Raw genomic sequence first — 26,967 nt, 5'->3', positions numbered from 1 at the left:
TATGGTAGGATTGTGTGTGCCAAGCCCTTTGGGTTGGCTAAGTTTATATTACACGAGCATGATATTTTGTTATTCCTATCAATATTATGCAAAAAATAAAAAAAAAAAGTGTTAGGATTGGGTTATTAGGGGGACAATAGAGAATTAAGAAGGATAGAGATAGACAAAAAATAATCTGGAATGAGATGATAAATAAGGATTTAATAGTTGAAGGAAAATTATTAATAATCATGTAAATTAAAAAATAAAAAATTATATCATGGACTCACTTAGTGGGACTTGAAAGACTTAATTTGTTGTTATTATTGGACTTAATTATTGATCAATAGAAGATTCTTTATATTTCAAAATTCAAAGGTTTTGGTTTTTTTTTTTTTTAATAGTTCTCAGAAATTCTGGGGTGATGTCATATATATTCAGAAAAACTCGGGGCTTTTCTGGTCTTTACCCATAAACGGAATTTGCCAAACGCCGCCTACGACGTCATTTTGTGTTGGTTGCTGCAACTCGCAATTCGTCAAGATTCGGCTTCTAAGTCTCTAGTCTTTCTCCCATGGAGATCCAGATTCCAGGCATCTCCGAATTCTTCAAATGAACAACTTCATATCACGGACGTCCAAACTATGATACGCTCATTCTGAAATGGGGAGCCCCCTATTCGCCACCGAGTCGCCTCTCTCTCTCCCGCCAGTTCCCACATTTGCCGCCACAAACAATGGTCGCGATGCTGGATCGTCCACCGGCTGCCATGGATTTTTGTACACCGGATCCCTACTGGTCCCTTCTGCACTGTTCGTCTTGTACTTGGCGATACACGCGAAGGAGAACCTCAAGAAGCTCTGGCATGGGCGGTCGTGCATCATGCTGGCTTACTACCCTCTCCTTTGGGTCTCTGCCATTCTCAATCTTGTTTGGTGCTCTCTTCAGGCGAGTCCTGTTCTTCTTCTTCTTCTTCTTCCTCTTCTTCGTTGTATTGGGTATGTTTGGCTGATGTGAAAATATGGGAAAAGGAGGGAACTCGAAGATTTTCATGTTAGGGATTTTTTTTTTATTACTTGGGATTTGGAGATGAGGGCGTAAATTAAAGCGAGTGTTTGATAAAGCCGTGGAAAAATGAAAGAAATTGAAGTTTTTAGTTCTGCCAAGTGCGAGCCGATGTAATTATTTTCCGCTTAGTTGATCAAAAACGAGATTTTGTTTTTCTCTTAAATAAAAGAGAACCTTGTGCCCTTTTCTCTTCTGGGTTAGCATGTACATCAAACTGCATGTGTCAACCTATTCAGTGCAAGTCACGCCCGGAGAGAGCGCCTGATAAACGCAATCAAGTCTAGAAACGACATGCTAAAACCCAAATGGCAACATAATAAAGGGATCCCAACAAAGCCTCCTTACCGCTGGCTACAGAGTAATCCCCATGAGGACATTATCTGTGTGATCATCTTCATCCATGGTCTACAAACAAAAGGAAAAAGAGCCCGGTGGTCATTTTTGATAAGCTTTCCATTTCTTCTACAATAGACTCTGCCGCTCCGGTAATATCTTCAATTCTTTATATCATTGGTGCACTATATCACCCTACGCAGGCTCTGGTCTTCTTACCTGATAATTGTGGCTCTATGCGTACCAACTAGATGTGGTTCAAATATTATCCACGCTGGAGCATCAATCTTCAAGAAGAAATAAATAGGTTATTCAGGAGCATTGGAGGTTATGAGGCTTGGCCTTGTTTCCATTTTCAAATTCTTTCTTCATCCATGAACTATATGGCTATCTGATGCTCGGCATCGTCCATTCAGGCATCTGTAAGATATTTAAGAAACACTTAAGAGAGAACTGACAAGATGCCACGTTAACACTTGGATCCAAACAAGTGATTGTGAAAAATATTGTTAATTGTGGATCTTTATGATGTTCGTCTCACATAATTTTGATTGATGGGTTTTAAATCCTATGTGGAGGAACCATTCCTTTTAAGTATTTTTCATGATTATTTTGTGTCTAACACAACCTGAATTTGTCTAACATCACTCAGTGTCATGAAGTAGGTATTTAGGTTTTAATAATAATTTGTAACAAGCTACAGTGGAAAATCAGTTTAAGCTGCTTATTGAAAATTTTCATTTACATTAATCTCTCTCTCCCTCTCTCTCTCTCTGATGCTGGACAGTAGAGAATTGTAGGAAGCAAAAGAGAAATAAGAGAGGGGAAGAGAAAGAAGATAGGGAAGGAAGAAGATGAAAGGAGTAAGGAGAGAATGCTGTAGTAAGGAGAGAATGCTGTACACACTACGTAGAGGGAGAGGGGAGACTAGGAGAGTAACACAAATTTTGAATTTAAGTGGATAGTTGTCTCATGGATACAACCACCAAAGTATACCTAAAATAGATAGTTATGAATAAACCCCAAACATAACATAATGATACAAAAGATGGAAGTGTCAAAAATTCTCCATTTGTGGTTTTCTCTCTCTCGGGGATTAGGCATATTTGTGCAAGGTTTTGAGTGGTTGCTTATCATAAGCCTGTTACATAATAAAATTGCTCATAGAATTAAGGGCAGAAGACACTAACCTCCCTTGAGGTTTCAAAAATTCCAGGGACCCCTCTCTTGAGTTTTAAGAATTCCAAGGACCTCCCCTAAGATTTGCCAAAAAAACACATGTCTCTCCTTTCAAAAATGCCATAGAACTCACCTGAGGTTTCAAAAATGCCACATACCTTCCCTGAGGTTTTCCAAAAAGACACAGAACTGCCATATAAGGGGAGGTATAGGGGAGTTTTGTGACATTTTTGAAACCTTAGGGGGAGGTCTATGACATTTTTGAAACCTTAAGGGAAGTATCTGTTTTTTTTCCGAACCTTAGGGTAGGTGAGTGTCTTTTGCCCTAAAATTAATTTTACATAATAACAAGCTTTTTCTCATCATCTATGAAAAGTTTGTATATTTTTTAACTAGTACCAACCATTAGTGTTTTTTTTTTAACCATTTTTTTTTTCTTTTCATGTTAACTGATTTGTACTAGGTCATCTTCTTTCTTATGAAACAGGCATGGCAATGTTCTCCTGGGAAGGTGGTAGCTTGGAATCTTTTGTCGTTGTTCACATCATTTGGAATGCTGTGCTTGGAGATTAGCTTAGTGGCCTTCTTACTCCAGGAAGATTATAGTAGCGGCTTGGAAGCTTTAACACATACTTTCATTGCCTCGGGGCTCATTGTTAGTGTGGATACCCTTCTTAAGGTAAAATTTACTTTTAAAAGATCTTGCTTGTGCATGCATGTTCACTTGTAAATTGTTTCTCTTGATATTTCATACTTGAAGCATGTTACGCTCTTCTTATGAGCCTTCAACTTGAACTAATAATGTCTACAATAGTCAGTATTTTATTTAAACACCATTCGTTCCCATGCTTCATATTTGAGCTTCTAATATGTCAAGGGGTTCATAGTTGCCTTCTAGTTTTGGTATCTCTACTTGGGTGTCTGCATGTTCTTTACTCTAGTTTTTGCGCTTGCAGCATGACTGCTCTTTTAATTTTTTGAATCTTTGACATCTCTTGGGCTTGCTTCAACCTGTGAACCTTTATTATTTTTTGCTAACATACAATTTTCAAATTGCTCTTCAACTTTTATGCTAAATTAGTAGAGGAAAATCCAACAATGACAAGTTGGGTAATTACTAGAGATATTTGGATCAAAAGGAGGGGCAACAAAGATTAAAGTCACACTTATCATAAAATAATAAAATGGATCAAAATCACATCCCAACATTTTGGCCTTCTTGGAGACATGATCAAGTAAAAGAAATGAATGAGGAAAGAAAGAGAATAACTTCCTTTATTCAATAATTGTCAAAATCTGAATTAGTAATTTGGTTAGAGCCGTTACAATCACTTCTATACCACAAAAACCAAATTAATTCATCACCTTTAAGATCAACATAATCTCGTTGTTTGAAATAACCTAAATAATTTCAAATAAAATCTCACATGTTCATGTCTTGTTGCAAATGTGTGGCTGTGGTAATATTTTCACTAGCAGGCTCATCTCCTTTTGCATCCAAGATGCCGCAACTCTCCACTCATAGCCACAACCTACACTTTGCTCCAAACCTATTTCTATAAATCATGATTTATTTTATATCATAACCTTTACTTGCCGCATCATGGGTTCATGATTCTTAAATTGCTTCCTGCTTGCATGTCTCTTTCCAACCTCAAACTGAACCTCCTCTTGTTTGATCTCTTGCGTAATGATGGTGATAAAACCCTAAGGTTTTATTGTAGAGAAATTGGGGAACTTGAAAGAAAGTAAAGCAGTAAGAGAAAATAGGGTTGATCACTTCGAGGGGATTTGCCTTGAATTATGTTATTGCTTAAATGAAAAAAGCCCAGTAGGGTTACATGTATAGGGTAGGGAACCTTATTCCTATTAGGAATGTAAAATATCCCAATCTAAGTCCTTAATGGACTCAATCCTAATTGATTTTGGAATCCTAACACATTAAATAAAAATCTCAATGTTAAAAATGATCCTAACATTAAATAGAATCCCCATTGATTTGGGAATCATAACACATTAATTGGAAATTCCAATTGATTTGGGAATCCTAACATTAAATAGAAAATCCCAATTGATTTGGGAATCATAACATATTAGTTAGAAATATCAATTGATTTGGGAATCCTAACACATTAATTAGAAATCTCAATTGATTTGGGAATCCTAACAGATGGGCATCGAGGCATTTTGGTCTTTTGTCTTGTTATGTCATCCCCATCTCCATTGCATAGTGGGGTATTAGGATTAGAAGTGTGTACACATAGGTGATTTTTCTCCAAGTCAAATTTGTTCACGTTAGTAGGGCACTCCCTATACATTCAATTTGGCATGGTATGTGCCTTATCAATTTGTTGGGCCTCCGTTACTCTTTGCACCTTGTACTGCATCACTTTCAATTCATCCATTTTTGGCATGTAGAATGGATTCCTTTAAGTTGGGAGACTTCTTCATCTTCACCTCCCTCATCTTAAATATTATCACCCCACAAACATTTGCCTTGCTTGTCAACACTTATGTTCTTGTCCATTAGTATATACATTAGCATTTGACATCTTTTTGAACTTATGGTGCTGCTTGTTTCAAGAGTTGTTGTTTTGAGGATGTTAGCCATGACTAGGTGGCATTATTGAGCTGCTTGTGTTTTTTCCTCTCTGTATGTTTGAGTACTCCTTGTTCTCCTTTCTTTTAACCTTCTCTCTTTACTATCTCTAATAAAGTTCCTTTCTTTGTAAAAAAAGAAAAAGAAAAAAGAAAGAGGTTGTAAAAATGCATGTAATTCTAAGTTGCTAACTAAAACGTAAAATCAAAGTAGGTAACCATTTTACCCGGTGCTTTGTTCTTGAATTTTCACAGCAAACTTTTACAAGTATGGAGCTGATGATCCAAATGACATGCACCATTTCGTTGTTACTAAATATGTTTCAAATGAATATGTACTAGCTAACTAGCTATAATTATTTTAAAGAGAAAGAGATAGTAAAAATGCACATAATACTAAGTCACTAGCTAAAACATAAAATTGAATTAGGTAAAAGCCACTTTACTTGGTGCTTTTATCTTCCTTTCTCTCACCGCCATATCAATTCCAAGGAGGTCACTAGCAGTAGTGTAATTTTCCAACTCATTTGAAACTTTATCTTGCAATTCATTGAATGACACCAACCTTGCGATGCATTTGTACAAACCCGACATGATTTCTTCATCTTGTGAAATGTGTGGGTTTGGCTAATGAAATTCTAGGTTCAAGAAGTGTGCAACTGCATGCAAAGGTTGATGAAGTTGGTATCCACACCTCGTGTCAATAATTTCAAATGCCTCTTTGAGTTTATCTTCTCTCTCACCAAAAGCCTTAGCTATGGCGCCCTTAGCCCTATCCATGGCTTCATGAATATATTCCATTGTAGGTTTCTTTATATCATCAACCAAACAAAGTACACTGACAAGTGGGCCTATCAATTTAAGAGCATAAACAATTGTACTCCAAAAGGTAGGCATCAAAATAGTACTAGCTGCTCTTTTGCCAGCTGCCTTCTTTGCCCATTTACTAAGGGGCTGTTTGGTATCACTATAAAAAATTAGATAAATGAAAACCAAAAATCAGAAACAGAAACTAAAAATTAGAAACCAACAACCTGTTTGGTTAACATTTATAAAACTAATACAAATTAAAAACTTAGTTAAAAAAATGTTCATTTTCATCTTTAAATCAAAATATTATAAAAATATGATTAATATAATGAAATTACAAATAAAATTACATTAAAAAATTACTATAATAAAAATAAAATGTTTTATAATTATTTTACTTAATTATTCTACTTTCAAAATTTACTTTACAATAAAAATTTTATTGGACATGACAATTGAAAAACAGTTTATATTTTTTATAATTGGATTTATTATTTTTTGAAATATATGTTTATTTTTCTTTTAATTATATTTAAATTCATATGATCATTCAATTTTGATTTTAAATTTTAATTTGAAAGTATATAAAATGAATAATTTAATCCAAAAAATTATTTTTGATATTTAAATTTCTTGCAGCAAGTTGCCAGAACAACTGAAAACCATGAAATTTGGTTTTTAGTGTTTTGGCAAACAATGAAAACCGACAACATAAATTGACAACAGAAACAAAAGCGTTTTTATTATTTGTTTTTTCATTGTGAAGAAATAGAAAATAGTAAACAACAATGATACTGATAGACCCTAATACTTCAATCCTTAGAAGTAAACATCTTCCTCAAGTCATTTTCTGAAGGTTTATTGAACGAAGAGTGATGAAAGCCGTTGCAAATCTTGTAATTGCAAGCCTTAGTAACTCTTTTCCTCTTGTGAATTGCCTCATCATGTTCACCACACCAATACATTTTTTTGTTTTGTTTTGCTCAGTTTCACACAACTACACAGTTATAGATATAACCATTCAAAAATATTGCCCTTTTCAAAGTTGTATGAATTGTACGCCTCTTCCCAATATCCTCCAATATCAAATTGAGGCAATGGGCCACACAAAATGTCCAATATAAATGTGGCCTCTTTTCTTCCAACAATCTCCCTATTCAAAAATCAAGGAGTGAAGCCATTAAAATATTAAAATAAACAATATATACATTATAAAATTTATATTAAAATAATCAATATATACATTTAGTTTCAGGAACAAGATCTTTCTTGGTGCAACATAATTTGAGGCAATATCTGTCACCACTTGAATCACATTTGATTCTTTAATTTCCCCCACCATCTAAAGTAATCTATACATTCTATCCGTGTTCTTGACAATATTAGAAGCATCAATAGACTTGATGAACATTGACCCCCTTAGAGAGTTCACTAAGAAGTTTATTATGCCCTTATTTGCAATCGAATTCCTCTAACCATCAGATATAATCTAGCATCCATATTTTGCCATTCCTCCTTATGGACCTTCATCAATTTTTTTGTTTGACTAACTTCCTTCTTCAGAAAGGAATGCACTTCATGATAGCTAACTCAATTTTTTGTTCTAGGAACATATTGCACAATTGATTCAAGTGCGATTACAAAGCTCTCCAAATGTGCAACATTAAATGGTATTTGAGCGTCATACAACCACCTAGCTAAATCTGTCATTGCCTGTTGTCTTAATTCTTTCTTGCATGCCTCATTAATGGTTCATCTTCCTTTCTTTCCTAGATTGAACTATTTTCTTTGGATTAGGAGTAAAAAAAAAATCTATAGGTCTCGATTTGTTTTGGTTTCTTCAAGATGGGGTGAGGTGACTTGCTGCTGGATCGATAGGAACTTTGGCTTCCACCTCTAAAGGTTCTTTCCACAAGAGTCAATTTCCTTAACTTCATCCTCTTTATCTTTGCCATAATGATCTGTTAACAAAAAATCGTGCAGTAACTCATTTTCCTCCTTTCTCTCTTCAACATATACTCACTAATCTCCCCATGAACATGAGTGGGGCACCTAGGGCATTCTTTTACATTCTGTAATCCTCCAACAATATGTTGTTTTGCCTTAGAGCACTCCTCTCTTCATTACTTTACCACAAAAATTGCAAGTCACATTATTTTTTTTTTTCTAATAATCCTAATGTGCATACTTCCATGCAGGATCTTTCTTTGCAGAGCCTTTAGAATCCATTTAAAGTTTTAAACCTTGCTACCCTAAATGCAAGAAAAGTGTATTGTATTTGAAAAATAAACATAAATAAATTCAAAGAAATGCATACTGTATTTTGAAAAAAAAAACAGCAAATAAATCTAGAATTTGGAGTCTAGATGGACTCTGGCTGAGAGCAACTTGGTTTGAGGTCTGAGCTCCAGCTCCCTCTATCTCTCAATCACTCATGGCACAAGGAAAATAAATAAAAAATAGAAGTAGATGGCAGTTGACAAGAAGAAGAAAGAGAAAAGAAGAAAACACTTGCCTACCTACTGGCCTTGCTTTGAAACCTGATATAAGAGACACAGGAAGAAGAAAGCAGTTGCAAACTTGCAAGTCTGAAACCTTCTTGGCTGATAATTCAGCACTTCAAGTTCTTCCCTAGTGGAGAATCTGGATATAGAGATTAGAAGATGAAGTGAGCAAACCACTCAAACATAGCAGTTGTCATGGTCAAGATTGGAGACCAAAAGAAGACTTACTTTGATGAAGTTGACCAAGCTTTGAGCATACAGAGAGTTGGTGAAGACTTAGTGGCTTTTGTTCGACCTTGACCTCGACCTCAATGAAGGCTCTCTCACTTGACAAAGGCTCTCTCATACTAGTTTGAATAGCATTGTCACTCGTGTTGGTTCAAATAGCTTTGTTGGGGCTTGAAGTAAAAATTAGAAGAAGTATTTTTCTTTTTAAGGTATAGAAGGGGTAAAAAATCAGAATTTTTCCTCTTGCGCATATGTGCCTTATTGCACCTTCATACGCCTCTTGCAGGTCGCTTCCTCAGCAAAATTGAGGCGCTAGGGCTAGCCCTATCGCCTCTTTAGGCCTCGCTCCTAGGCGTGCTTTTGACTACTATGACGAGGTTTGGATTGTGGTCGTGGCTGTGGTTGTGTATTACGATGAGCACTTCGTTGTGGAATTCTCGCATTTGCATTCGTTGTGGCAAGGAAAATCATACCATTGATTGTTGGGATATCCTTGGGAAACCAAGTTGGGCCAATAAGTTTCTCGTAAAAAGCGATTCTACTATTGACACTTCAAATGCATCTAGCCACTTCATTGGGGAGTTGAGTACATACCATGCCCTAAGAGGAGTTTGACAATCTTTTTGCATGGTTCAACAAGTCCAAAAGCTCAATCTGTTATATTTGGTGCTATTGTGACCTATTTAGGTACAACCGGGCTTCTTGCCTCTTTATCCTCCTCACCTTGGGTTATAGATTTTGGTGCTTCCTCCTATATGACAAGTAGTCTTGATTTGTTGGAGTCCTTGAACCCCATTACGTTATACTCAGGTTACTCTTATTGATGATTTGGTTACAATGGTTTCTAGTTCCGGCAATATTCTCTTAATTCATTTTGCTTCTCTTTTGTTTGTGTTATATGTGCTTAAATTTCCCTTGAACCTACTATCAGTTAGTTAATTAACTAAGTCTCGAAAACTGTTCTACGACCTTCTTTCCTTCTCATTGTGTTATTCAGGGTTTTTGGATGAAGAAGAGGATTGTTGGAGGGTTTGAGAAGGATGACTTGTACATTTCGATGGTGGTCATGGTGGGTCTAATTCTTGTCACACGACTTCCTCAATTTCTACTCATGGTGTTTCTATTAATCAGTGGCACGCTCGTTAGGTCATCTATCCTTTCAAAAACTACAAGTTTTTTCAATGTTCAAATCCATTTCTTGTTTTGAGTTTTTTGCGTGTTAGTTAAGAAAGCATATTAGGACATTTTTTTTTTGTCTAGAAATCAAGCCTTGTAAATTATTGTTTTCTCTTATTCATTAAGATATTTGTCATCTATGCAAAGTCAAGAATTTGACCGGTCATCAATATTTTGTGTCCTTTGTGGATTTTTCACATATGATCTAGATCTAGAGGCTTGAATTTTTGGATGTCTTTACTCAATTCTACCAAGAACTAAAGACTCAATTTGGCATTAGTATTCAACTCTTTTAATTTGGTAATGCACTTGAATTTGTTCAAAAAGCCTAATCCTTTTGCTTGGCCAAGGGGATTATTCATTAAACATCATGAATACATACCTCTCAGTAGAATGGAGTAGTTGAACGAAAAAGCAGACATTTGCTTTACATAGCACAATCTCTACTTCTTCATATGCATGCCCCTAAAACCTTTTGGGCTGATGCTCTTCTTACCACATGTTTGCCCGATAGGATGCCCTTAAGTGTTCTAGTGGGGTAAATTACTTTCTCCATCGTATACCCATAAACATCCATGTTCTTTGTTGTGCTTTATGTCTTTGGATGCCTATGTTTTGTTCATGTTCCATATACTAGTTAATACAAGTTCTCCCATTGTGTTGTTAAATGTGTCTTTGTTGGGTACTTGAGAAATTATATAGATGATGATCCCCACTCTTGTAAGAAATGTGCTAGTGCTGATGTCACCTTTTTTGAGGGACACCCTATTTCTATAGTGTTGGGTCCTCCTTGGATGAATCTATTTTGATCCCATCAATGATTTGTGGTCCCCCCCTCTTGTATTAATCATCTTTTTCATACCCTTATCCTTCTCGAGAAATCTTTGGTTCCTCTTCAAAATCCATCAATTACTGATTTAGAGAAACAATTAAAAGTTTATTAACAATGGAAAACAAACACAGACATCACTAACACTTTGTAAGCGCCTCTTGTGCCCATCAATGTTTCAACTTCTAACTCTGGAAATCCATCCCGAAGTGCCTTGGATTTGCTTATTGCTCACTGGAAAGGTACTCAAACATTGCTCATTTCTCTTGTTGCTCGACTAAATTTTGTTTGTGATTGATTTCATTGGTAGTTAATTTTGATTGACCCTTATACTAGTTAGATGTGAGGAATGTCTTCTTGTATGAAGATTCGCAAGAAGAGGTATGCATGGAGTAACCTCCTAGGTATGTTGCTCAAGGGGAGGATATCTTAAACAATCTCCTCGTGCCTGGTTTGACAAATTTAGTGTTGTAGTCTTTGCATTTTTGGCTTTATCCATTGCTACTTTGATCATTTAGTTTTTGTTTGCAAAATAGGGATGTTTGGTACTTCTAATAGTTTATGTTGATGATATCATCATCACTGGTAGTGACTAAAGTGGGATTGCAGATGTTAAGCTTTGCGCACAAGCAAACCTTCAAATCAAGGACTTGAGTATTCTATGTTAGTTTCTTAGTGTTGAGATTGTACGGTGTAGGGAAGGGTTGAATCTATCTAATTAATATATATTGGACTTGCTAAGTGAGATTGATTTGTTGGAAGCTAAACCAATTGATGCTCCTATAGTCCCATTATGAAATTGTCTAGTGATCTTGGATCAGACTTCGAAGACAAACGTTGATATAGGCAATTGGTTGGCAAGTTGATTTACTTGACTACCACTAGACCTAACATATCCTTTGTAGTGGGGGAGGTGAGTAGGGGTGTTCATGGTTTGGTTACTTGAACAAAAGTTCAAAAACCGGATTGAACTGAAGGTTTCAGTTGAATTGAAATTGATTCGAACTCCTCAACTAACCAATAGTCTAGTTAAGCAATGGTTCAGTTCAGTTATCCGATCCGAGCTGATTCTCACAATATCATAAATTCACCCAAAAAGTTGTTTGTATATACTATGTTGTAACTTTAAGATATATTATGTGTATTATTGATAATAATGTATAGTATAAATAATATATTTTAAATAAATACATAGACCCATTTCGGGTAACCATTGGTTCATGAACATTAAGAACCGAAATCAAAATGAACAAATCGGTTAACCGAATTTTCGTTTTGGTTTGGCTTGGATTTTTGGATTGGTTCGGTTTCAAATATTTTTGAACAGCCCTAGTGGCGAGTTAGTTTATGAAAATACCAAACTACTACATTGGTATGTTGTTTGTAGGATTTTGCAATATCTCAAAGGCTCTTTTGGTGAAGGTTTGATATATATATATATATATATAAAATAGAAATTATGAGATTGTGGGATACTCTGATGCAGATTGGACTGTATTCATTGATGATCGAAGGTCTACTACCTCCTACCTACAAATGTACAATATCCAATAGTAGACCTTTGATCATTTTTATTAAAAAAAAAGAATGATCAAAGGTCTACTACTGGATATTGAACTTTTGTAGGAGTTAATCTTGTTATCTAGCCTAACAAGTAACAAACTACCATGGTTATTAAAATAGTGATCTAGATTGTAGGATCGAATGATTCTACGATCTAGGTTCACCCAAATGATCCAAGTCGCAACAGAAATTGGAGTCAAGTAGAATTGTGGTAGAATTGTAAAAGAATTGGTAGAATTGTAGAATCGTAAATAGAAACGTAAGTAGAATTGTACAGATCCTACTCTGTTACCTGGATTGGGATTTTTTTCCTTTTTGGGCTTGAATAACGTGGCCCAATACATGTTTTTATTCTCACATAGGCCTCAAAAGGCTTATGTTGGGTCCAAAGTCTTCTAGAACTGGGGCAAAATGGCTCCCACCCTCCCATCAATGAACAAATTCAGCAGAATCTGCACCTGACTTCCCTGGAGTTCGACACCTCAGTCCTCTACTCATTGAAATTCAGCAACCCAGCACCTGAATTTCTCTCCTGTTAGACAATCAGAGAGCCCTCCATCTAGTGACTGGTGCTTGATTAGTAGCAGCTAGCAGTCTTTCTGTTTGGTCAACAGTTCTTTGGTGTTCAATAACCAGAGTTCCTGGGGTTTGAGAAAAACTCAGCCCTCAGTTCTCAGTCCTATTCCTTCTTTGGTGTTCGACAAGAACACGTCAGTCCTCTTCAACACACAGTTCTTGTTTGATCAGCAGCAGCCAAGAAAAGAGCCAAGCCAGCAGGCCCAGCAGAGCTGCAGAGCTATGCTTTGAAACAGATTTTTTGCTTCTTGAAAAGACTCAATAGTGAGCATCGTTTTTCTCCTCCTCCTTTTCTTGCTCTTCTTTCTCTTCTTTTTATTGTTTGAACTTTTTATTATACTTTTAACTTCTAATACTTACTAACCAAGTTTTTAGTCTTAAGACTTGTCATAAAGTTCCATATATTATTTTACATTGAAAGTAGAATCTTATGATTCTTTATCTGATTCTATGATTCAATCCTGCAGATCCCTCCAACGATCCCACTTAGAATTTGATTCTAACAACCTTGCAAACTACTATAGCAAAATCTAGTTTTAAAGCGGAATATAGAGCTATGGCTCGTACTTTGGGTGAGCTTATGTGGCTGAAGTCTCTTATGTTAGAGATGGGATTCTCAATAACAAAGCCAATAGATATGTTTTGTGTTAATCAAGTTGCCATTTATATTGCTAGCAATTCAACTTTTCATGAGATGACAAAGCACATAGAAGTTGACTGTCATTTTGTGAGGGATGCTGTGTAGAAGAAGTTCGTGAGGACTCCCTTGATGAAAGCTGTTGTTAAGTTATGCAATGTTTTTGCAAAGCCTTTATTTAAGCTTTGCCTTTTCTAATGGTTGTTACAGGCTGGGGTTATGTATTTATACACGTCCAGCTTGAGGTAAGAGAATATGTTATTTTAGTAGTTAGGTTGTGTTAATGGGGGTGTTTTTGCCCTTTTAAGACTTTATTATTAATAATCAGTGTTTTAAAAGTTGAAGGCTTAAGGCAAGGCGTTTTACCCTTGTTGAGACAAGGCACAAGCCTTTTGAGATTTTGATTTTTTTTTTTAAATTTTAAAAATATGAAATAAATTATATATACAAAAAAATAATATGAAATTTATTAAGACAAATTATAAATTTTGTTGTCCGAATTTTAAACAAAAAAAAAATAATTCAACAAAAACCAAAAAAACATTAACCAAAGCTGTCTTTATTGCCTATACATTGTATTCCTGTAAGTGTAATACTACAGCCACATGGCCTTTCCATGGCCACGTGCCCTCCTTTCAGGTTGCCTTCCCACCCAGTGAAGAAATCTTGCTTTTCTGGTTGCCTCTTTCACACTATCTTCTCTCCACAGTCCACTACCTCCATTGAAAAGGGTCTCGAGCCGAGAAAAAGACACTCGAGACAAGAGTGAGACATTTGAAGACGACCTAATTATCTCGTTGCAGAGAGAGAACGAGAGGGGGAAAGAGATGAACAGCTAGATAGAGGTGGCAGCACAACCATCCCGATGGAGGAGCTCATCAAAGAAGATGACAGTGACTCTTTGTTGAAGTGTTGGAGTACTCATCAAAGGGAGGAGTCTTCGATCGTTCGATTCTTCGTCCATTTGTTGATAGAAGCATAAAAGAAAGGGCCTTTCTGCCCTATTTTGCAGTGTCTTTAATTTTTTTTTTATATTGTTAAAGTAAGTTAAAGGCTGGTCCCAAAATGCGTTGACCTTCCTCTTTGAGGCGTAAAAAACACGTTTTTTCAGTGGAGGTGTACGCTCCGACCCAGAAAGCATACACATAGCAGGATTTTCACCTTTTGAACTACGCCTCAGTGCGTTCTAGTATCAAATCGCCTCAAAGGTGTGCCTCAAAAACACCTTTTAAAACACTGCAAATAATGATATATAAGAGGGCAGACCTTAAGCTGTACTTAAGACTCCAGGAAATTGGCGCCCAGTTTTCTTTCCTTTTTCTCTTCTTCATCTCTTTTCTTCTCTCTTTCTCTTCTTCTCTCCTCTGTCTCTAACTTCACAACACAGATCCATACCCTCTAGGCACCAAAGAGATGAAAGTGGAATTAATGCTTTTGCTAACGATCCCATTACAATAAAATTCTTTAAAGACCTTAGCAAAACCACCCTAATCACATCCCTACAGTCCTAAAAAAAGGCCAAATTAAACCCATTTGGACTCTTCTCCATCCCAAACACAGTTGCCTTCGCTTCCTCCTCAAAAGGCCAACCAACTCGCATAATATTTGGAAATGAGATTCCAATCTAAACCCACAATCAGAGGGCTACAAAAATCCTCTGAATAAAGATTGGAAAAGAAATTAGTAATCTCAATTGCAAATAAACAAGAATCGAAAATAACCTCATCTCTTCCCAAATCCAATTTTTACTAATCATGTTTTTTTCTTATCGTCCAAGTAGCCAACCTAAGAAAAATTTTGCATTACAATCACCTTTTGCCCACTTAATTTAATCTTTTGCCTCCAACTCCTCACTTAAAAAATAAAATCCTCCAATTCATTCTTCAATGAAACCAGTTTAGCCTCTTCACTCTCCAATAGCCTAGTGCCTTCTCTTTTCTATTTAAAAAACTCCATCTTGCCCAAAATGGGTGACTTCTTGATCCTAATATCCCCAAAAACCTCCCTGTTCCAAATCTTGAAAGTCTCCTTTAGACACTTAGCGCCCTCATGATTCATGAACCTAAAACCTTCCAAACCCCTCTCCACATCCTTACACCAAGAATTTCTCATCACGAAAGGAAAATAGTCATCATCAAGCCACATATTCTCAAGCCGAAAGGGTGAAGGGATCTGACTTCAGCATAGATGCATAGACAATTCCAACAAAATGGGAAAATGTTCAGATGCAGTTCCAGACAAAACAATTTGGGAAAGATTTGCAAACTCATCCTCCCAATTACTAAGAAATAAAAACCTATCTAACCGACTAGCAACAACCCTCTCCCCACACATAGACTAAAAGAAAAGAGCATTACCTTGGGGTAAATCCCTTAGCCCAGAACCCCTAAGAAACTATCAAAATTCTATATACTCAAAGAAAACCTATCTCCCCCTTTCTTCTCCCTAGAAAACTTAACAATGTTAAAGTCATCACCTAGAATCCACTATGGCAACAAAAGCCAAAAACTGCATACAACTCATCCTAGAAAAAAAAAGACCAAAAATTGGGTCTTAAGAGGACCATAAATAGACATAACACAATGACAACTTATACCTTTAATATCTGTAAAAGCATGATATACATTGTTGGTTGACAACCTAACAAGTTAAGCTTTTAGGTAAAGTAGTAATATAACATGGTATCAGAGTTGGTTACATGGTTTTGAATAACAGCTGCAACCGTTACATAACGCCGTTAAGTAACAACGCTGTTAAGTAATGGTTTTTTTGGTTATTGATCTTGTTACACACTGCGAAATTGGTAGGAAGAAAAATCATGGTCATAGTGGCCATTACGGACCACGACCGTTACGTAAAGGCCACCTACGGCTGTTACATAACAGCTACAGGAATGTTACGCCAAAAAAATTATTTTATTTTTTACTTTTTCTTCTCACTTTTCCCCTCTTTCATAAGTCATTCTCAATATACTATGTGGCAAGAGGGGGAAACGATTATAATAAGGATGAGTAGATGATAGTGATACAAAATTTACTATTTTTTAAAATACTCACAAGAGATGCATTAATTAACAATTTGAAAATACTAGCTTCTTAGAAAAATATTTTATTTTGATAATATTAGTAATTTGATATTTATGTTCTATATTTTTCAACTTCAACCATCTTTCTTTTCTAGTTATTTTATATTTGTATTATTCATATGTCTTATGTATCTAATAGATTAATGGAGTGTATAATGTATTTTGTTTTATTAATTAATTTAGCACACATAAGAAAAATGAGAAGTACAAAAACGCGCGCACACATAATTTTTCTTCAATAATGTAAATTTCTTGTCTTTACCAAATAACTTAGTTGAACTAAAGGATCCAAAATACACTAAAACTCTTTCTAAAAAGAGTTAAAAACTTAAAACATGCATGTATGCTAATATGCACAAGGTTGTGCGTGTTTGAAAAAAAATTCACAGCTGTTGCACCCCCTTCTCGTTATGTAACATCTGCTACTACTGCTTCCCGTTACACCCGTTACCATTATGTTATGCTACCCGCTACCATGATTTAAAATCATGGCTAGTTACTAGGAGGTCCTAGGCTCTAGTCTTGTTGCGTTAATTGTGTGGTGTTTAAAAATTATTGTATTCCATTTCCCTATGATGAATGTTATTTATCCTTTGTTTATCGCCCCGTGCTATTGGGCTACATGTGCGGGGGAGTGTTAAAGCATGATATACATTGTTGGCCCACAACCTAACATTTTAAGCTTTTAGGTAAAGTGGTAACCTAATCGAGAGGAAGAAGAACCCAACAAGATTATCAACTTTAGAGTCGGACCGAGTATGCTAAACAAGATAGAATGCCCTTAGATGACTCCTGAGAAGAAATAAACTCCCACCTTACACCTACCCTCCCAAACGCTCTTAACTGTCAAAGTATTGTGTGATGGTCCAATGGTTTGACCTTGAGTTATGTATATTATATATAGACTTTACAAGAATGCTATACATGGAAAGTAAATAAGTTCTAGCATGATCTAGCCCTATACATGTAAACTATAATCTGTCAAGCCCTATACATGTAAACTAAATATATGCTAACTGTACAAAATAATGAATTGAGAAATAAGGAAATAATTGTGGGCTAAAGTAAGGAAAGAAATCTTTTGCTTTGCTGTTTGCTGTTCTGTTAACAACCCCACTCAAATTGATGCGTGTTGATCAACAAGCATCAATTTGCTACTTAGGAAGCAATGCCGATGACGAGTGAGAGCCTTGGTGAAGATATCTGCAATTTGTAATTCTATGGAAATATGTGGAAGAGCGATAACTCAAGCTTCAAATGCTTCATGGATAGAGTGACAATCTACTTCAATATGCTTCGTGCGCTCATGATAGACAAGATTGGCTGTGATTTGGATAGCACTCGTATTATCGGCATGTAGAGGTGTAGGATCGGTCTTAGAAAAATCTAGCTCAACAAGCAAACCTCAAAGCCAAATAATTTCAGAACAAGCAAGAGACATCGCCCGGTATTCAGATTCTGTCGATGACTTAGAAACTCTGTCTTGCTTCTTACTCTTCCAAGAGATCAATGCATCACCTAAGAACACACACCAACCAGTGATGGAGCGACGTGTATCTGCACAACCAGCCCAATCAGCATCGTTATAAGTAGCAAGGTGAGTAGAATTGCCTGTAGGGAAGAATAAACCACGGGCAGAAGTGCCCTAAACATAGCCTATAATCCTACGGACAGCAACCAAATGAAGACGACGAGGAGTCTAAAGAAACTGGCTAACTTGCTGTATAGCAAAAAGAAATGTTTGGTCTAGTAATGGTGAGGTAGAAAAGACTACCCACCAACTTTTGGTATAAACTTGGACAAGCAAGTAAGTCACCTTCCTCTTTGTGAAGCTTTGACATTTAATTCCATGGAAGTATCAACAGAAGTACCCTTCTAAAGGCTAGTTGTGACCACCAAGTCACTAGCATACTTATGTTGATTGAGTGAAATACCAGAGGGACTAAGATTCACCTCAAGACCAAGAAAATATGTGAGAGACCCAAGATCTTTCATATGAAAGGACTCTAAGAGATGAGTCTTGAGCTGAGCAAGTAAAGTATAATCGGAACTAGTAATCACAATATCATCAACATTAACCAAAAGAACAACAATACCCATGTTTGATTTCCGAAGAAACAATGAAGTGTCATATTTAATCTGCTTGAATGAAAATTGTAATAAAGTGGTGCGGAATTTATCAAAACAGGCCCTCGGAGCTTGTTTGAGACCATAAAGAGAGCGACGAAGCTTACACACATGTGAAGTCGGAGAGGGAAACAAGCCTGGGGGTGGCTCCATATAAATACACTTAAGATCCTTGTGAAGAAAAGCATTCTTGACATCCATACTCCTGATTATTCCCAAGTGCAACAAGGCGAGCTTTGTAATGATCTAGACTTCCATCAGATTACAACCCAGACGAACAATGGTGGGAGGACAAGGCTCAATGTCCCATATGTGATTGGCCTCTAGAGCGGCAATTTCTTCCTGCATAGCTTGTCACCAACAATCATGTTTGGTAGCGTGTGAGTAGGGCGTGGGAATATCTAAATTGGACAATGCAACAGTAAGAGCTGAAACAAAATTGCCAAAACTTGAAGAGGGAAACCCATACCTATCTGGGGGTACGGATACTCGAGAAGAGCGACGTACCAAAGGCTCTAGAGGTGCTGCAACTGACTGAATATGGAGCGTGGTAGGATCAGATATCGGATGAGCTATCGGAAGAAACTGTGGGCAGGAGCGTCGCTTATACACAATACCTGGTTTAAAACGAGAACTAACTTGATGAGGATCTGAGAATTGCTCCTCAAAGGAGGGGAGAAGCCCAATAGAAGAGGAGGGTACAGAGGACACAGGAAATAAATGTTGATTTTCAAAGAAAATAACATTCTTATAAATGTGTGTACGATGTAATGTAGGATCATAGCAAACAAATCCCTTTTGAGACACATTATATCCCACGAATGCATATCAAACAGATTGAGCAAATAATTTGTCGCTCATGAGGAGGTAAATGAACAAAACATACACAACAAAAGGTACAAAGGTTATTGTAACTAGGTTGATTAGCAAATATGTGAAAATAGGGAGACTCCATGAGTAGGACTTGAGAAGGTAAACGATTAATCAAGTAGTAGTTTTCAGAGCCTCAACCCAAAACAACGATGGAACGGAGGATTCCAACAAGAGAGTACGTACCACACCTAGGAGATGACGATTTTTTCGTTCGGCTACTCCATTCTGGGGAGTAGTGAGACATGAACATTGATGAATAATACCTTTAGAAGCCAAAAATTCCTAAAACGCCATAGACAAATATCCACCATTGGAATCTGTGCGTAATGTATTAATAGAAGTAGAAAATTTTACTATCAACATACGCTAAAAATTCAGTGAAGTACAAAAAACCTGAGATTTAGAGCGAAGAAAGTAGATCCAAGTAAATCTGCTATGATCATCAATGAAAGTCACATAGTATTTAAATTTTTCATGTGAACTAACCGGGGAAGGTCCCTAAACATCACTATGGATAAGATCAATGTACTGAGAAGCTCTACTAGCATGCAAAGGGAAGGGAAGAGTTTTGCTTTTGCCAAGTTTGCAAGAAGCACACTCAAGAGATAAAGAAGAACGTTCTTTATTACCAAGTAAACCAGAGTTCAATACATGAGATAAGATCTGAGTATCGGGATGGCCTAAACGACGATGCCACACCATATTAAGATCTGAAACATTATTACAATCAAAAGACTTAGTAGAAGACACTGGAGAACGTCCTGCACAACACAACCATCACCAGAAAAATTAACAGAACAATTGTTATCATTATCAACTAATTGACCAACATAAATAAGGTTCGTGGAAAGTTAAGGAGCAAGAAACACATCAGTGAACTTAGAAGAGGCATCTCTGACAACAACTATTGGCAAAGAATTGCCATTGGCAGTCTGAATAGCATATTGACCAGCGTAGGGCCGAGCATGACACAGAGTAGTGGAATTATTCCTCATGTGATTAGAGGCACCCAAGTCCACATATCAGAGTTGAGTAGAATTGATAATGCCGAAATTAGCATTTCAGGTGTGCAGTAATTTGTTGTAGGAGGTGCAGGAACAGAGGAGTCACCTGAAGGAGAGCTAGGGGCCACAAAAGTCACTGTGAGGGGTGCAATAACAGAAGTCTGTAATGCCTGGGCATGACGATTCAGCGGACGGATATGACAGTCTTTGATAATGTGACCCTTCTTCTTGCAATAAGAGCAGTATTTCTTGGAACAATTAGTAGCGATATGCCCAAATTTCTTTGCAGCAAAAACACTGCAAGGTGCTAGAATGCGCAAGCGGTCCTCGTCGTTGAGCAGCATAAGCCACAAGGATGGACTTTGAACTACCATGAGATTGTGCTAAAGTAACTTGAGTACTAAGCCGTTGTTCTTCACGAAGTAATTCACCAAAACAAACATCAAAAGAAGGAACAAGAGAGTGATTCAATAGAGAAGAGCGAACAGATTCATACTCGGGGCGGAGTTTCATAAGAAACTAAACATGGCGACAAGTCTCGTAAAGACGTTGAATAATGGGAAGATAGGCAACAAGAACATCCGCGGTAACCAGATCAGAATATTCGTTCCAAAGGGTCAAACGCCGAATAATAGTCTTGTATGGAACGATTGTCATATTGAAACATGGCAATCGCATGCTCTGACTAAAAATGATGGGCACCGTTATCTTGATAATATACTGTTTTTAAATAAGTCCACACAGATTGAGCAGTGCGATAAGGTTGCAAGTTGGGGACAATATGTGGCTCAACCGAGCCAAGAAGCCAAGACATAATATGAGCATCAAGCATAGCCCATGAAGGACAAGCCGCTAAATTCTTGGATTTATTAGGATTGGGTGCACAATCTGTGCCATCAATATGACCCCAAAGATCTTTTCCCTTCAAGAAAAGTTCAAATTGAGAACCCCACGTAGAATAATTGGTGCCCGTAAACTTGGCGCACACAGGTGTGGATTCCATGCTAAATAAAGGAGAAAATCGAGAAACCCAAAAAAAAAAAAAAAAAAAAACGAAGACTGCCGAAAGAAAAATACTTCTAGAAAATCAAGAAGCCCAAAAATAAATCAATGCAGGTACAAAGAAAACCAAGATCAACTTGCCTGCATGAAAAAATAAATCTTGAACCAAGAAACCTTATGTGCCAAGAATCACAAGGACAGAGAAGCATCACAAACAACAACAGAAAGAACCAAGATCAACCTTCTTGCACTAAAAAATAAATCTTGAACCATGAAACCTGTTGTGCCGAGAATCACAAGGACAGAGAAGCACCAGAAACAGCAACAGAAAGCTGTTCCGATCGACCTGCCTGCACTAAAAATAAATTACAAACCAAGAGATCTGCTGTGCCAAGAATCACAAGGACAGAGAAGCATTGGAACAGCAACAGAAAGCTGTTCCGACAGCCACTCAGCCACTTGAATACTGAAAAACAGAGAACCAAAAAATTCCAGAAGAGAATAGACCCATGACAGCCACAGAAACAAGAGACACCTTTGAAACCGAGAAGACAAAAAAAAAAAAAAAAAAAAATCGAAGTGAAAAAAAAAATAGCAGTCAGCAGGCTCTGATATCATGTCAAAGTATTGTGTGAATGGCCGAATGCTTTGGCCTTGAATTATGTATATTATATATAGACTTTACAAGACTGCTATACATGGAAAGTAAATAAGTTCTAGCCTGATTCTAGCCCTATACATGAAAACTCAAGTCCTATACATGTAAACTAAATATATGCTAACTGTACAAAATAATGAATGGGGAAATAAGGAAAGAGATCTTTTGCTATTTGCTGTTCCGTTGACACTAACTTCCCCTAAGCCCCCAACTTTCTAACTAATGTGCTTCATAATTTTCCTCTCTTTCCCCACCCCCCCCTTCTCCTCTAATCCCACATGATTCATAGAAGATGCTAAGTTATTGAGTTCCTTTTGAACTTTTTTTTTTTCTTTTTCTCTCGTAAGTCCTAGACTCACCCTGCTTTCACATCATGGTCTAAGGGGCTCCATGGCTTTAAACCCATTCCACTAGGAGTTTTGTAGGTCTCTTTTGTCTCTATCACCCCCATTAGGACTTAATAGTAACGACATGTCCCTTAAAGGAATCCCCTCCCTGGCATACAACATTATTAGTAATGTTAGAATGAAAAAGAATGGGAAGGGTACATCTTTGAGAATAAGAAGTTTCTGGTCCTCAAATGTAATCACATTCATATCGTCAACCGCCCTCTCAATAGACATGGAATCTCTAGGAATATCAATGGGATTAGGCTCAAGTTCAGAAACAATGGCCAAAGAATCCTCTTTGACCAAATCTATTACCTGATTTTTAGTGTTCCTCAAATGGTGAATACCAACTAGTGCCTCTTTGGAGAGCTTCTTTGGACTATATATATACCTATCTTCCAATTGATCGAACTAAGGAAGATGTACCAAACGAATTAGAGCATTCAACTCATTCACAGGCACAGTCACATAATCAGAACTCGGAAATTCAGCTAGATTATCATCCCTATTAATTTCATTTCTCAGCCAACAATTGATCTAAAAACAAGTAAGAACTATACATATCCATTAATCAGAGTTTCCTTTAGGAGCCCTAAAAACACTGTTCCATTGCTTTCATGGAACGTGGCTGTCAGCTGCTTTTACTCAAGTGATTGAGATCTGCAGTATTTTTTGAGAGTCATTTTAATTTTCTTTGATCACCATCTCCTCCTTTTCCTCAATGATAATTCTTCATCACTTGGATGCAATTAGTGGCGCGATAGTATTGTAGGTCATTATGCCTCATCTGGTGCAAAACCATGTACCTGTGCATTGAATTGCCATTGGATGCCCTAAGGTCATGTGACTGGTTGACCAACTGATTATGTTAATTTTCTTCTGTAAGGGCCATGGTAGAAAAACTGGAGAAACAGAAACAAACTGATGGGTTAACACTGGCAAATTGTTTGTAGCACAAGCCGCTAAAAGAATAGCCTGGTCATGCCAAATGCATGTTAGATAAGATCATAATTGCGTAGGGCTAAAGTGCTTGCGTTTGTACAAATTTAATGTGAGTTTGTGATTTATGCATGTATTACATCCACTGTTTGTAGGCCATTGTTTTGCATAGCTCCAATGAAATTTTATCTAGTGTCATGTTTCAATTATTACAATTGATGGAAAAAAGAATTCTCTAGAGAGATACTAGTGAATTACTATATACAACATACAACATTTATTTACCATGTCAATTTCAGACAATCTTCATGCAACTTCTTGCTATCTTAGTTGTGGGAAGTCTGGCAAGTTCTCGAGGAATTGGTTTTGAGAATAATTTGTTGAGTCGTCATCGTAAGCTCATACAATTACCTAGGTCCATATAGAATCAGTTCCAAATTATCCCTAGCATTTAACTGTTTACATGCATTGATGGGCAAGTAAGGTTTAGTTTTCTGTTAGAAGTCCTCCGCAATTGGCATGTGCCCCCCATGTGTCGTCGTGTATGTGCTTTGGCTATCTTGAACATTATCTGCATAATCGTTGTCAGTCTCTCATTCACTTCCTTTATTGTTCGGGATTGACAGCCTTTCCATTCCCATACAGGCAATATATGTATTTGGTTTCGGGATTCCTCTATTCATTGATGGCATTGATCAAAATATACATCGGGTGAAGTGGGGCTTGTGGATTATTCACAAACTATTGCTTGCTGCTGTTTATGGCTTCATATTGTTTGTACATTACTCTAAATGGAGAGAGAAGTTGCCTCGTGAGTATTTCTTGTCCTTTTCTCATCATTTAATTTGATTGGTCAAATTCAATTTTAACATGCATTTCTTATTTTATTTTTATTTTTTAATAGCAAGACCAGCATTCTACAACTACATTGCTGTTATGTTTGCCGCTAGCACCGTGGCATGTTTTGCTTGTGGGATTGCAGGAAGTGGAGCTCACTTTGGTCATTGGTACTCTTTTTCTTCCCTTCCAAAAAAAGAGTGCACTTAATTTTCATTGATTTTTTGAACTCCACCCCTGCCAAAAGAAAGGAAAAAGCAACTTTGGTAGCATTTAAACTGAGCATTTTTAGCTTTATATGTTTATATACAGGCTGTACAGTCTCACAGTGATCTGCTATCACTCTTTCTACCTTCCTTTTCTTTATGTAACCTTCCTTGCAGATTTCTTCCAGGTGATTTTTTGAAGCTGCCATTGTGAATACAGTGACTTATTTGGCTAGATGTTTTATGTGGGAAGTGGGTTGTGAATTACATGAGTTTGCATTTGTGTTGTTTTACAGGAGGACGATTTGCTTTTAGATAGTGCATACTATTCTGAGATGAAAGATGCAGGGTTCTTTGATGCTGATTGGGATTAAGTCCAACATCTTGTGAACAAAAAATTGGTGGCTTAAATTGCGCACTCTAGAAAAGACGAAGCAACTGGGAGCTTCAGATGGTACCATGAATCCTCCCCGCTGCTTCTCTTTTTCATCCAGTCCTTTTCCTTTTTCATTTATCAGGGAAGAATGCTTTTACGATTAATCATGAATCCTTCATTCAGAAATTGACTTTGGGTTGCTTCTGTATATCATGTCTGGAATGTAGCCACTTGCTGATTCTGTTCATAACACACTGATGTTAAAGGTAAATGTTCAGTAGTCTTTGTCTGTTATTTGGCGCATGAGCTGATTGGAGCAGGTTTTGAAATTGAAAGTAATGCATGAAGGTATCAACAACCCAGATGGTTAACTCGTGCAGTTTCCCCTGTGGCATTTTGCATAAACAGATCTATGAAAGCTGTATGCATCCCTGCCCCTGCAACTTGAGCAATATACACATTTTACAAATGGAATACTAACGCAGAAAGGGACAACGGATTACAAAATTCAGACTCAAAAAGTGGCGTATTTTACAAAATAACAGATCAACAAATGGCAAATTTTTTTCTATTAAAGAAATAATTGTTGAAAACATTAAAATATTCACTTGAATAAAATGCTTTTCCAATTTCAACCTTGATGCTTACGTGCATCATACAATATGATATAATAATCACCGAACTCAAACCTAAGGAATCTTATCCGCAAATGTAATTTGTGGAGTAAATGTAATGCAATAGCATAAATGTAAAACATTAAGCAGTTGCATATATTATTGACTAAATACAGCTCTCCTCAGCCTGAGTACTCTTAAAAGGTCGGTTATGATTTTCACCCAGAAGTCTTGTTTTTTTTTTAGAAAGAATGAAAAGCTCAAGTAAAATGCAGGCTAACAAGTATGCTGGAAGGGGATTAAACGTTTTTCTCATCATTTTTGCTGAAATGACTTGCATTGATATTCATCAGTGACCTGTAGATTGAAATGCAGGCGCAAAAAAACAAAAAAAATTTAAGTTGCAACAACAATTAATCATCACTTGGAAGAAGCTGACAAAACCAATTCACTGTTTTGGGAAGTAAAATCTGAAACTTCGTTCACTTGAGGACAATCTTCACTCCAGATCTCAGAACTTCGAATTTGCATGGTCCAATGGGACGTGATTGATTCAGGAAAGAGGATTGATGAAATTTGCAGAAACTTAAATAATTGACCACAAGGTTTTGAATCTAGTCATAATGGATACTGATCAAACATGATTAATTCAGGAACACTAAATTTGCAAAAAGAGAAATAGATGCACACTCCCGCTTCTGAACAGAGTGCTAACCGCACTAATAAATCCAAGATCACTTCCTACACATTACTTCTCCGTTTGCTGCAAATCAAGCTCTTCAATAGAGTACTCTTGCTCAAACCCGATATAACAATCTGAAACTAAGATTAGCTTCGTCCCCTGGACAATTGAATGCATATACAATTAAGGATGAAAAGGGAGGAAAAATTCAAGTTTTCTAAAGCTGCAAAAAAAAAATTCAAAACCATCCCTAGCATGTTACTACAGAAAAGCAATAAAACCTAAGTTGATATAAACATAGTATGACCACTCAAGTCACTCTATAATAAATGTTAAAATTCTTCCAAGCAAGAAAAAATTCCTATGATGATTACCCTATTTCAGTGACTTGCTTTCTTCAGCAGAGTTCTCTCTTCTTAAAAAAGGCCCACGTAGATGAACAGATGCAGAAATTTACAATGTAGGTAATCCATAATTATAAGCAAAATCGAAATGGGTTAAAGTGAGTGTGATTATTAACCTTGAGAGTGGTTGAGGTTGATGGTAATTCCATGTTGGTGACTAAGTGATCAGAGAATGAAACTCTCTTCAGAGCATACAGTTCAGAGGTAAAGGTGTTGCCAAGAACCAACCACCATGCTTCATCTTTTACCTGTAAAGAACGAAGATAAAACTTGTACTCTAAACCATGGAAC

At 36.7% G+C, this 26,967-nt stretch overlaps 2 protein-coding genes across 2 annotated transcripts in view; one reads left to right on the top strand and one right to left on the bottom strand.

The window, feature by feature from the left end:
* The first annotated feature begins 439 nt into the window (after positions 1-439).
* Positions 440-25,270, top strand: LOC131145531 (protein CANDIDATE G-PROTEIN COUPLED RECEPTOR 2-like). The gene is made up of 6 exons (XM_058094671.1): positions 440-927; positions 3,047-3,238; positions 24,203-24,368; positions 24,462-24,564; positions 24,707-24,788; positions 24,897-25,270. Exons 1-6 carry the CDS (start codon positions 643-645, stop codon positions 24,972-24,974), a joined length of 906 nt encoding a protein of 301 aa, XP_057950654.1. The 5' UTR covers positions 440-642; the 3' UTR covers positions 24,975-25,270.
* A 609-nt stretch (positions 25,271-25,879) lies between these two features.
* LOC131145529 (DExH-box ATP-dependent RNA helicase DExH14) overlaps positions 25,880-26,967 on the bottom strand; it is a 143,214-nt gene continuing 142,126 nt past the window's right edge. The window contains exons 48-49 of the mRNA XM_058094669.1: positions 26,793-26,924; positions 25,880-26,431 (exon numbers count right to left, since the gene is read on the bottom strand). Of these exons, the coding sequence (XP_057950652.1) occupies positions 26,339-26,431; positions 26,793-26,924 (225 nt within the window). The 3' untranslated portion in view covers positions 25,880-26,338. The remainder of the gene's footprint in view (positions 26,432-26,792; positions 26,925-26,967) is intronic.

This window comes from Malania oleifera, chromosome 13, assembly GCF_029873635.1.
Source record: "Malania oleifera isolate guangnan ecotype guangnan chromosome 13, ASM2987363v1, whole genome shotgun sequence".
NCBI lineage: Eukaryota > Viridiplantae > Streptophyta > Magnoliopsida > Santalales > Ximeniaceae > Malania > Malania oleifera.
The sequence above is the reverse complement of the archived record's forward strand: the minus strand, read 5'-3'. Positions and strand labels throughout refer to the sequence as shown.

What these genes read in the sequence shown, in the direction of transcription:
- LOC131145531 (XM_058094671.1), top strand. Translation starts at nt 643, where the DNA reads ATGGGGAGCCCCCTATTCGCCACCGAGTCGCCTCTCTCTCTCCCGCCA. An exon ending in ATGGAGAGAGAAGTTGCCTC is followed by an intron (nt 24,369 to 24,461) that starts GTGAGTATTTCT and finishes ATTTTTTAATAG; the next exon opens with CAAGACCAGCATTCTACAAC. An exon ending in GGAGCTCACTTTGGTCATTG is followed by an intron (nt 24,565 to 24,706) that starts GTACTCTTTTTC and finishes GTTTATATACAG; the next exon opens with GCTGTACAGTCTCACAGTGA.